The 13,069-nt window shown below is 28.7% G+C and overlaps 3 protein-coding genes across 3 annotated transcripts; 1 reads left to right on the top strand and 2 right to left on the bottom strand.

Annotated features, from left to right (window-relative positions):
- Positions 1 to 1,282: 1,282 nt before the first annotated feature.
- On the bottom strand, positions 1,283 to 1,880 carry LOC107027985 (14 kDa proline-rich protein DC2.15-like). Its single transcript, XM_015229035.2, has one exon. It carries the CDS (start codon positions 1,838 to 1,840, stop codon positions 1,445 to 1,447), a length of 396 nt encoding a protein of 131 aa, XP_015084521.1. The 5' UTR covers positions 1,841 to 1,880; the 3' UTR covers positions 1,283 to 1,444.
- A 4,754-nt stretch (positions 1,881 to 6,634) lies between these two features.
- LOC107027972 (14 kDa proline-rich protein DC2.15-like) lies at positions 6,635 to 7,329 on the top strand. Its single transcript, XM_015229021.2, has one exon. The coding sequence runs from the start codon at positions 6,702 to 6,704 to the stop codon at positions 7,116 to 7,118; it is 417 nt and encodes a 138-aa protein (XP_015084507.1). The 5' UTR covers positions 6,635 to 6,701; the 3' UTR covers positions 7,119 to 7,329.
- A 1,146-nt stretch (positions 7,330 to 8,475) lies between these two features.
- On the bottom strand, positions 8,476 to 9,112 carry LOC107027978 (14 kDa proline-rich protein DC2.15-like). The gene has a single exon (XM_015229027.2). The coding sequence runs from the start codon at positions 9,066 to 9,068 to the stop codon at positions 8,667 to 8,669; it is 402 nt and encodes a 133-aa protein (XP_015084513.1). The 5' UTR covers positions 9,069 to 9,112; the 3' UTR covers positions 8,476 to 8,666.
- Positions 9,113 to 13,069: the final 3,957 nt, after the last annotated feature.

Consider the following 13,069-nt stretch of genomic DNA (forward strand, 5'->3'; position numbering starts at 1 on the left):
TACGTGTGAACTAAATCTTTTAAATCATTTTTTAAAACATAACTATTTTTAGACCGACCTCAAATCAAAATTGTTTCTATGGTGGAGGAGCGCGATCAATAATATCGTGGCATCATCCCTATAAAGAAACAAACATTTTTTTAAAATAAAAATTCATATTCAAAACTTGCTCAATTTTCAAAACCTTATTTTCTCACATATTAATTGTTTAATATTTATAAATTTTGTTTATAATTTAGTATCATGCTTAAATATAAATAAAACTTGATTGTTTATTTATTGCCATCACCTAGCCTAGCATGTTTAAATTAATAGTATTAATTGTTTTATATTTGTTATCACTTAGTAAGATTAAATAAATTAATAAATTAAACAACCTTGATTGCTACTTGTATCCCCACATAGATTGCATGAGATACGGCCGGGACCCACACTTGTGGACCTCGAGGGATGCCTAACACCTTCCCCTCGAGGTAATTTGAACCCTTACCCTAATCTCTGGCTCGTTGACTTTAGTTAGACTTAGTTAGGTTAGATAGGTGCCCTAACGCGCCTTAATTCGTTAGGTGGCGACTCCAAAAATCCGAAATCCCAAAAGAGTTGTTAGGTCGTGCACAAAACCCGTTTTTCTGCGAAAATGGGGCGCGACAATCAGACAATAAAAGCAGATTAAAAAGAGATATTGTTATTGCGCTATAATATATATCAGTAATTATTGGCATGTAATTTTATTTATATTTAAATTAGGTAAATTTCTTAATATAAAGATAAAGTTTGAATCAACTATTTCTAATTTCAGTGAAATACGTCTAACTCTTCCCGTGAGGTTGTTACATTATACTATATAAATTAAATTAATAAATATTCTTACTTTTATTTATTATTTAATAACTATGATAAACCCATGTGATTTTGACGTAATTAAGTACGTACAAGGTGCAGCAAGTCCATTTTTTCCCTCCCACTAACAATTTTAGTAAATTTCTTATTTATCAAGTAAACGAAATAAACAAAAATTTGTCCGTTCACTTTTATTTATTTATTTTAAAAATTTTACGTCCTTTTAAGAAATAAAAGTGTATTTTAAAGTAATATTAGATCTTGAAAAATAATTTGAGAATAAGTAATGAATACTTCGGGAAAATCATGGGAAAGAAATTATTTTTTCTTAATATGTTAAACATATGAGTAAAAGTGAATATTTGTTTTCCAAAGTACTGGACAAGTAAGAGAAAACGAGCATATCATAAGTAACGGGGGAAAATCCCCATGAGAACTATAATAAGGTAATACGAATTAGAAATATATATATTAATTCAAGAGGACGTACAAACACTAATCGCGCATTTAATTCCAATAAGGAAAAATCGAAAATAAATCAACCCCATAGACAATGTGGGAACAAATGAAAATCAAGAAGCAAACACAAGTAATTAAAAGTCATTTAGGAACAAATAAATCCCTTTGGAGCCTCCTTACTACAAACATTAAGAAGTAAGCTAAGTGAAATAGGGATATCAAGGTTAATCCCCAAAATATTAGCCTTAAGTGCAGTGCAAAGACAAACAGCAGCTTCCAAATCCACAAGATTTCCAAGAAGACTACAACATGGTTTTACAGGTGGAGTTCCAAGTGTTACATTTAATAAACCATTAAGCACATTAGCACAAACACCTAATTTTAAAGCATCTTTTGGGCATTTGGTTTGTGAATTAGGAGATGGACTTGGTGTTGGTTTTGGATTTGGTTTAATTGGGCCAGGGCAAGTGTAGCATGCACTAACCATTGTGAAAAAAAGAACATTGAATACAAGAAAAAGAGCAAGTGATGACTTAGCCATTTGGCAATTGATTTAATGTGATATTTAGAGGAATGATGAAGAATGTATTAATGTGGTTTGGTTTTTATAGGGTTCATGTATAAGGAAAGGAGATTAAAATAATGAAAAGAACAACATTTGTTTAACCATGTGTAAGTCAGGATTTTAACCAACATGAATTGTGATGGAATGATTGAGATTCCTTCACCAGAAATGGATGTATATATGCAACACTTTGTTACGGGATTCATCTATCTAAATCCGATACTTTTGGTTGCGATGTATATAATTTATGAGTAAATTAATGATTTTTTTAATAAATAGTTAGTATGAACCGATATAATGAGTTCAAAGATAAAAATAACTTTAAATGTTGAATCCACAAACTTTAATTATCCTGGATGCGTTAGCTCCATCCTTATTAAGAGATCTTAGGTTTGAGTCTCGGAAAATGAAATATAGGTACCCCGATGCCACCAGTGGCGGAGCTAGAATTTTGTCTAAGGGGTGTCAAAATATAAAGAAATAAAATCGTGTAGAAGCCAAGGAGTGCCAGTATGTAAAATAGATATACACAAAAAAATATCTTAATTTTAGCTACACAACGTAATTTTTCAACGAATGGGTGTCGATCAGCACCCCTTCACTACATGTGGCTCCGCCACTGAATGCCACGTTCCCACATTCACTCAACTCAAATCAACGAGCGAACTCAAATTTAGTCATGCATGTCCTAATACAGATATCAAACACACGCGGAAACCAAAATGTAAAAAGGTCAGGAATTTAGGCTGGCTAAGAATTAGTGTAGCATATTTTTGTAGATCTTGGAAGCATATATCAAGGCACATGTGAAGAAGGAAAACAAGTTGCCATGTTCCTCTAGCTGAGTTCCAAAATCTAGGAATCTTATTTGATTTATTTTATAGCCCGTGATTTTTGCCCAGAATGGCATGGTACTTAATCATTTATTTTATGTAATTCTTTAAAAATAAAAATAAAATATAGTCGAAGGCGGAATGGGAAAGGAAAATGAAAGGGGAATTTACAAGATGGAGAATCGTATACTCACTTATGTGCCTTTTAACATGTTTCAGAACGTAACTATGTTTATATCAAATCAATAGATATATGTCATATGTTTGTATATATTATCTCGTTCAATTACTTAACTATGATAAATTGATATGATTTGGTGCAAACATCGAATGGATAAGGTTTTGCTATCTCTTTTTACCGACGATTACATATAAATTTATCTAAGAGATGTAATAACGTAAAAACCATTTCCACTAATAAAGTATATGAACTATACTCAATTAGTAATATGCTTTGAGGCTTTGAAAATATTGGGCATCTGATTTTTCCTTTTTAAAAGTCCTAAAAATTCATGCAAAAAAAAAAATTGATGCTAAATTTCAGATACGAGTTCTTTTTTAAACTTCAATCAAAAAGGGCCTGAAATTAATCATCAATGGCTAAACTTGAAACATTTTATAAATACGGCTATTTTTTAGATGAAGACCCTAAAGTTGGCCCATGAAAAATAGTCCAGTAAGCCCAAAAGTCAAAAGCAAACACCTAACGTATATCATCAGTAAAAATTTAAGGAATCCCATAGTGTAATTCAATAATTACATTTTGTCCCGACAAATTTAGTATTTACAAAAAATCTCTTAAATTTGTTGAGTTGTGATACTTTAGACTCTAGTGATACATGGTAAATGATACATGGTAAGTTTAAACTGTTAAGAAAAAAATGGGGAAAAAACGGTACATTTAATGTTGTTACTAAAACAACTTAATTTACGGTAACAGATCATTAATCAGCATAAAATCAGCACGTAATTGATATTAATTTCAAATTTTGAAAATCAAAGATTATATCATCTATTTTGAAAACATTTTTTATGAACAATCTGTTAAATTTCGAACTACGGTAATTTTACTGTTGTTACAGTGGATTTTTCAAGATGAATACTTCGATTTTGATGAGACATTCCGGAATTTGGGTGAACGAATTGCAGTATGAAAGTTACAAAATCGACGGAATCGTTGTTGGAGATTCAATTTCGTATTCTAATCTCAAAGCAGCAATTGCAGCCGAGTTGGATATTGATGTATCAAGGAAAGAAATTGAAATTCGATACATTGTAGAAGGTAACTCCTGTCCGATTCAATTTCGTTTTAGAAAATATTTATTATTTATAGCTATATAATTTTAATACATGTATATTCACTTTTAATCTATTCAAGAAGATCTTTAAAATAGCTTTAAAATTTGTAATTATTTTTCATTAAAGAGCTCGACGTAATATGATATCTTGATAATCCGTCAATAAATAGAATTATCATAATTTTTATTGTTTAGTAGTATAATTTATTCGTCGTTAAATAAATAATATTATTATTATAGTGAATCTCTAGCTCTTATCTAGACCAAAATATTAAATATATTAAAGTAAAAAAATGAGTTAGTTGTCCTGTCACAATTGGTTGAAATTCTTGGCAGCTATTGCGCAGTTTATGCATAAAACAACAAATAAATAGCATGGTGGATCAAGTTGTTTTTATTAAATTTTCAAAATCTATCTACAATTTATTTATATTTTTCCAAACCATGATAGTTTACTTTGAATATATGAACTAAATACAAAAAAATGTGTCTATTCCTGTCACTATTAGAAAAGTCCATATTATAGGAAGATTTTATTTTAGGAGCTATTTTTAAAATTTTCTACGAATTTACATGCAAAAATCTAAAATTCATACATTCTAGAAATGAATATATTAAGTTCAAGGCCGACATATTTTTCAAATCCGTACAAACAACTACATGATTTACTTTCAATACGTGAATAATCATCTATAGGTGTATATATTGCAGATTTACCGTGGATGAGATTGAATTTATCTTGATTAGAAACGTTAAACTTGAACCTCGAAATAAAATATATTTGAACTGAAATAAAAATTTTAACAAGTGTCAAAGATATTTATTCCTATGATTATGAATTCCGAAGGTTGAAAATATTTTAATAATATACATATCCAATCATAACTTTGCATTAGCATCTTTGACGATAAATTGTCAATATTTTCGGTGATTTTTTCAACTTTTTTTGCCACGAACTATCAATACCACACATATTATGGTTTGTGCTATAAATAGATATAAAATTACTTGAGAACCTTAATTAATATCAGCATTCACATTTTGAAACAAAGGAATATTAATAGTTCTTCGTAGTAATTTTATTTTTCCATATTGTGCTTCTAATATTGACTTCAAACATAAATATATTGATTAAAAAAAACAAAAACTTGAACATATATACGCCACACAATCTTTTGTTCTCCGTAAAAGAGAAAAGTGATTTGACATTGGACTATCTAGAACATAAATATATTGATTAAAAAAAATAAAAACTTAAACATATATACGCCACACAATCTTCTGTTCTCCACAAAAGAGAGAAGTGATTTGACATTAGACTATCTAGTTATTTCGTCTCAGAATAATTATCATGTTTAATTTTTAAAATTATATTAGATAAAATTAATTTAATAATAATAATATTAAAAATATATATTCAAAAATTTTAAAAAAAGATACTACAAGTTGCGATTCAATTCATTTCATTTCATTATAATGAAAATATATTTTATAGTATTGATAAGGTCCATATTATCCGATTCTCAAAATATAAAATATAACAAATATTTTAGAACGGAAAAAGTATTCAGTAGCACAAATTAAATGTGATAATTTTTTTTTTAAACTGAAAACATCATTTTAGATTATTTACTTTTTCCAATAAAATTTAATGAATGCATTAACTTGAAAGGTGAAGCCTAATTAATGAGATATAGTTTTGTATACCTTAACGATGGAGCACGACGAGAAGTGTCACATTATTTCAGAATGCCTTCAATTGTTAGAAATTAATAACGAATATAGAACTTAAAATTTATATATTTTTTATAATAATTTTAAATTAATATACAATAATAACTAAATCAACAGTAATATGCAAAATAATAATAATAATATTGTTACCATAGAATGGCGTAACACCTTACCATGCATCTATATCATATTATTAATCACGTTACTAATTCTAGCATAAAATATTGATCACAGGACCCATGATAATAGCATTTGATAGTTGTTAATAAGGCTAATTACTCATTAGCACATTATTAATATGTGAAATCACGGGTTAATTTTTCCTAATTTTAATTATTTATCATGCATACATGTCATTCTCTACAATAGATCATCCTGCTCTAGAGCCATAATTACTTTGTCTTTTAGTGTTAGGTAACTAAGTTTAATTTACATGTAAGTACATATGTAGTTATGATAAAATGATTAATTAAAATTACATACAATGACAATATAATACATAAAACTTTTATACTTTCAATTTAATTTACTGTTTTAACCGGTCATTATTTATCATATCTTGCATGTTGTAACCACAAAAATATACTTGTAATAAGAATTAATCTTGATGGGATCCATGTTCAAGAACAATGCTCAAATAATTTAAGTCCCATGCATGTGGAAATTCAGGATAATTATATTTTTTAGGAAGAAGATCATATAGTTAGACAACTAATAAAATCCACAGTAATATAAATTTATAATCCAATAATAATAATAATATCTCAAGTTGCATTTGCCAGCTCCTTGTCTCCACATGGACCTTTCTCAATTTTTTGAAAAGATAGAAAAATAAAATTAGAAAAAAATAAATCAGAATTTCCATCTATAAATAGCCACTCATTTCATTCATTTCAAACACCAAGCAAACAACTAATTAGCCACATTCAATTGTTGAGAGTGCTAATTTTAATTTCTTTAAGTTTGGAAAAAATGGCTAAGTTTGGTGCATACTCAATTGCCCTTGTTCTCACATTGAACATTCTTTTTTTCACTATGGTTAGTTCCACTAATGTCCCATGCCCACCACCCCCACACCCCAAACCCCACTACCCTACCCCTACCCCCTCCACCCCATCATCAAAGGGTAAGTGCCCAAAGGACACACTAAAACTAAATGCTTGTGCCAATTTATTGGGTGATTTGTTGCACCTTGTTGTTGGAAGTAGTCCAGCCAAGACTCAATGTTGCTCTTTAATTGAAGGACTTGTTGACCTTGATGCTGCTGTTTGCCTTTGCACTGCCCTTAAAGCCAATGTGTTGGGAATTAATCTAAATATCCCACTTTCACTCAACTTGTTGCTCAACAATTGTGGCAAATATGCACCCAAGAACTTCCAATGCAAATAAGCCAAATTTTCAATTCATACCGTTCAATTTCTTTCAGTGTGTTATTTGATGTTTTGTGTGCTTAAATATACCAGTTGCTTATTTTCAAAAGGAAGTATACTTCCTTAATGTATTCTAGTTTGTTTACAAGGGAGGCTATAGTTATTGCCTTCTTTTCATGAAATAAATGTCATCTTTTAAAGTTTTATGTTAAAATGTTTGATATTATAAATATTGATGGGCTTAACTTTCTTCTTTTTATGTATGTTACTGTTATATTGTAGTACTATACTATGATCAGACATTTGAATCTTCGTATGACAATACTTTCTCCGTTTCAATTTGTTTGTTTAACTTTTTACTTGACCACACTGGTTAATGCATTTTAAATGTATTGAATCAAAAAATTTAAATGAATTTACCCATAAAAATGTATTGAATCAAAAAAAATTTAATGAATAGATCCTAACCTAATTTTGAAGTTAAATTAAATCGGATTAGATCAATTCAATATTTTAAAATAAAAACTTTAGATATTTAAAAAATTAAACTTTTTTATTAATGTGATGAAAAAAAATTTATATTGTATTGTTAGTTTAAATATATATAATATTTGTTTTGTTTTGGTTGTTTTTAAATTATTGTATCATATATCGTTAAATTTATCGTTACGTAATGACAAAAAGTCTTATGTAACAATCGATGAGCGTGATTGCATCGTTACCTTATTTCTTTTTTTTTTTGAAAAAGAATAGTAATCTTATTTAATTCTTTCACTATACTTTTTTACAATAGCTCTACAAAATACCTTACTTTTCTTATATGTTTGTCCTTCAAATTGCTCGTGTATGATATTATGTAGCAATGGAAAACGATACACTCTATCCAAAGATTGTGTTCATCAAGATGATATAATACGATACATGCATTATGTAAATTAAAGACCATCCAAACAAAGTGTAAGGAAAAAATAAAGAAGAAAAACAAGATGGCAAATCAGACCCTTATCAACAAGGTGAGAATTTCGGTAGTCGCTAAAATTCCCCAAAAGTTCATAAACCTGGATGAACGCTACATCTTTTTACCCTCTAAACTATGATTTTCTAGCAGTAGTTTGTTATTTGGTCTTAGTTGTAGTGGTTGTTATCTGATATGTCCTCTTTAGACCTAATAACAAAGGAAAATCATGGTCTAAGAAACAAAAGTATGTAGTATATCATAAGTAGAGATTATGAGCAGAGTCATGTAGGGTTAAGGGGGTATATTAGATGTAGATTATTATACTTTTCAAGTATATATAGTAGATATTGAACTTCTTGTTTAATTTTTCATATTTTAAACAGCTCTTTAATGAAAATTCTGACTCAGTCACTAGAAGAGAGGGATAAAATGATACTGAGAAATATATTATATATTTCCAAAGGGAACACAAAGAGGTGTCATTCCAACAATGAGCAATCCAAAAGAAATCACAACCTTGCACCTAACAAGATGTTTAGTGCATATATAAACAAATAGAACATCAGAATAAATTGCTAAACAAATGAATATCAAAAACACAAAAGTCATTTAAGCACAAATGAATCCCTTTGGAACATCCTTGCTACAAACATTAAGAAGTAACCTAAGTGAAATGGGGATATTAAGGTTAATCCCCAAAACATTAGCCTTAAGTGCAGTGCAAAGACAAGCAGCAGCTTCCAAATCCACAAGATTTCCAATAAGACTACAACATGGTTTTACAGGTGGAGTTCCAAGTGTTACATTTAACAAACCACTAAGCACATTAGCACAAACACCTAATTTCAAAGTATCTTTTGGGCATTTGCCTTCTTTTGAATAAGGAGGAGGGGGGCATGGCTTCGGCGTTGGCTTTGGCTTTGGTTTTGGCTTATGGCAAGTGTTGCATGCACTCACCACGGTGAAGAAAAGGATATTGAATAGAAGAAATAAGGCAAGTGACTTAGCCATGATCTTAATTAGACTCTTAAAAAACTTTATGATTAGCTAAAGAGATGATGATGAAGAATTAAAAAGATGGTTGGGTTTTTATAGGCTACATGAATATGAAAGATGATTAGAAGAATGATAAGAAAACATTCTTAACCCCATGTGTGTAAGCAAGGAATTTTAGCTGGTAGATCTTGGAGGTATATGTCAAGATGGACTTAAATTAATATAGGTAGACATGTTCCATGTTAATTAATCGGAAAAGGGTTTAAAATACCCTTGAAGTATTGAAAATGGTACAAAATTACCCTTCATCCACCTATTGGCTCCAAAATGCCCTTTTCATCCACCTATTGGCTCCAAATTACCCTTGTCATCCACCTTTGAGTTTAAAATTGACCACTTATTTAATGATTTTAAATTTAAACTATTAAAATATTTTTAAAATACTTGATGTTCAACTATTGGTTATAATTTAATTTATTTGTATTATTTATAAATCAACTCACTACCCACCATTACTAACTAAACTCCACCCAATTAATAATCCAACTATAATATCAAAATCGTCATAAACACTACTAAAACACGATGAAATTATAGATTAATGAAAATGACATCCAAAATTATTCGAGTCCGAATCGAAGCCCCAATTAAATTTATGTTGAGCCGCTTATTTAGGAGGACACTTTCAATTTGATTCACTTACAAGATTGAATTAGAAATTTATGATTAAAGGTAAAGAAGTAATACATCCCGAATTAATTCATGCACTTTTTTAAAATATAATTTTATAAATATTTATGATTTGTTTTAAAACTTTTAATATATTATTTTGAAAAAAAGTTAGCTATGAAGTAACATCACATAATTGAGACGTAAGAATAATTAAGATGAACATAGTCAGACTTTTAAGTTTATCGATAATTTTTACTTAGATACTTGAATGTACGATAATTTACTTCTATAGATATGTTCGTCTCAAATTTTTTAAAACACTCAATTGGCAGTAGCTTTTCTATTGTTGCATTAATAATGTGAGTGATTTATTAATTTGGAGAATTTAATTAGTAATGGATGGGTAGTGGATTGATTTATAAATCATACTAATAAGTTAAACTATAACAAATAATTGAGCGCCACGTATTTAAAAAAATATTTAAATAGTTTAAATATAAAACCATTAAATAAGTGGTCAATTTTGAACCAAAAGGTGGATGACAAGGGTAATTTAGACCCAATAGGTGGGTGGGAAGGGTATTATGGAGCCAATAGGTGGATGGAGGGTAATTTTGTACCATTTTCAATACCGTGAGGGTATTCTAGACCCTTTTCCGTTAATTAATTCCAACTTAGTATATTCTAAGCGGTCCTTGAGTAGCTGGATAGAGTTATGCAGACATTGTTTTGTTTCATCCCAAGGCCTCTATCATTATATTATTATTTATACAGTGACACTACAACAAAAGAGATATTTAGTGGCAATAAATTTACTTTTTAGCAAGCAAAACATTTAACAACGATTGAGTTAATTTCCTTCAGTATCGCTAAAACCTTTAGCGGTATTTATATAGAGTATTAGTTATAAATATCTCATATTTATCATTGACACTTAATATAATATACATATAATTATATTATTGCCGCTAAATCGCAGTGGGGTGTAACATATATTCTAAGTCTAGTATACTATATATACATTATAATAAAAATAACTTTTAGCGAGAATAAATATTGACATCAATAAAGGGTGTTAAACTTTTTATCGGCATTAGTTAAGTATCATTAGAACCAATGTCGCTAAAGGCTTTAGGGATATATACAAAGAGATACTAATTACTTCTAAAATATACATGTTTTAATGATAATTAAGAATTAATTATCGCTAATGATCATTTTGATTTATCGATAGAAAGAATTTGTTTTCTATTTTCTAGGTTACTAGTCAATTAACACTTTAGATAATTATTGGCATTTAATTAACTTTAAATGACTTCATAGTGTAAATTAAAATATTTCAATTGGAATCTCAAAACATGACAGGAAATTCCCGTGGTACTAGAGTGTTCTACTCAAAAGGAAAGCAAAGGCTATATGTAATCATAAAGCCCTAACGAATTCTCTTATATGAAATTTCTATTTTTAGAAGGGTAATTTGATGGACAGAATATTCTACGTTCATTTTTTATAGTATAAACACTATTATTAATATTTGATTTCGCGATTTAAATTTGTGATCTATAAATTATAGGGATAATTGTATATAATAGCAAACTAATAACCTAAAATTAATGGAGTAGCTAGGGTTTGATTTAATTGTGCTCCATAGCAAACGTTTGCCAAAATTTGTCAGTCGCCTCTCTCTCAAAAATCTCGCTCGCCACTCTCCCATTCTCGCTCCAATCTCTCGCTCGCTTCCTCACTTTTTATACAAACACAAGTGTATAAAAACTGTTTCTATTTGTATAAAGCAGAGAAAATTGTATAAATATTTGTTCCCCTTTCTCCCCTCTTCCAGATCTCGCTCGCAACCTCACCTTAAATCACTTATACAAACAGAAGCGAAATGTATAAATTGCGTTTCTATTTGTATAAAGCGTGAGAAAATTGTATATACACATGCAAGTACATATATTTTCGTCCTATACACTTATAATCATACAATAAAAATACTCCCCTATCCAGTTTCTATTGCCTTTCTCTCTTTCTCGTTTTATACAAATTCAAATTGTATCTAATTTCTCTCTTTCTCATTTTATACAATTCGATTCAATTGTATATTTTCTGTCCAAGTCTCTTTAATCCTTCTCTTTCTCATTTTATATAAATTCAAACTGTATATAATCGTTCTATACACTTATAATCATACAATTCGTTATATACACTTCGTTTTATACAATTCGCTTCAACTGTATATATATAGCGAATTACACAGTTTCCATGTTTGCTATGGAGCGCAATTATGCAAACTTTGTTATAGTATACAAATATAAATTTTTTATTTGCTATATGTGAAAGTTACCCTAAATTATATGATCATGAAATTTTATAGTTTAATAATCTAATCACGGGCTTCAGAAGGAGGTAACAAGTGGGCTTCATCGGTATTAATTAGATTAAGAATATTCTTTTCATGAATGTGGCCAAGATCACCCAGCTCAAATTGTTGTCGTTGGCATAGTGTTTTCTTGTGTTTTATACCTACTAAACTAGTCTTATTAATTTAAATTTCACAAAATTTTAGAAATAACAAATATAATAGATATATAAGGTTCTATATTTATAATTTTAATAATTGCACTTTATAACTATAGTTTTGTTTAATATGAAGGTTGTTGTTTGTATACTTTTTGTCTGTTTGTATATTTCGCTTATGAATATACAAATAGAGTAAATATATATAAATTATGTACTTATACAATTAGGAATTTAAGAACTTCGTTTGTATATTTCGCTCGACAATATACAAATAGGGTAATTTGTTATGAGTTTTTCATAATCGTATATAAATAGATAGGATAAGCATATACAAAATTCTGAATTATACAATCAGAAACTGAATTATATAAATGAGACGAATTATGCAAATTAGGTGAATAGCAAAAATTAGAAAAACTATAATAATAACAAATCATAATTTTCTTAAACTGCAACTATAATACATAATATAGGCCAAATATTAGTTATTTTTCATAATTTTCCCTTTATTGAAATCTTTCTAGTGGAACCACGTCAATGAAAGATTTGCAATTTTCTGCCATCTTTAATGCCCTTTTGCCAAAGGATAGTTGGGCATGCAATGTTTAATGGGCTTAATTTCTATGAGTTGGGGGTGGGCCAATATTAGCATAAAAAGGTAATAGGAAAAATTACTTGAATATTTTTTAATAAATAATTATTAATTTTAGCGATATTTTTTATTTATTATTATTTATAACAATATATATTAATATTATGATAATCTGTAATATGTATTAAAGTAAATTATGTATGCAATATATATGTATTAAACTTGTATTATA

This window comes from Solanum pennellii, chromosome 8 (genome assembly GCF_001406875.1).
Source record: "Solanum pennellii chromosome 8, SPENNV200".
Lineage (NCBI taxonomy): Eukaryota > Viridiplantae > Streptophyta > Magnoliopsida > Solanales > Solanaceae > Solanum > Solanum pennellii.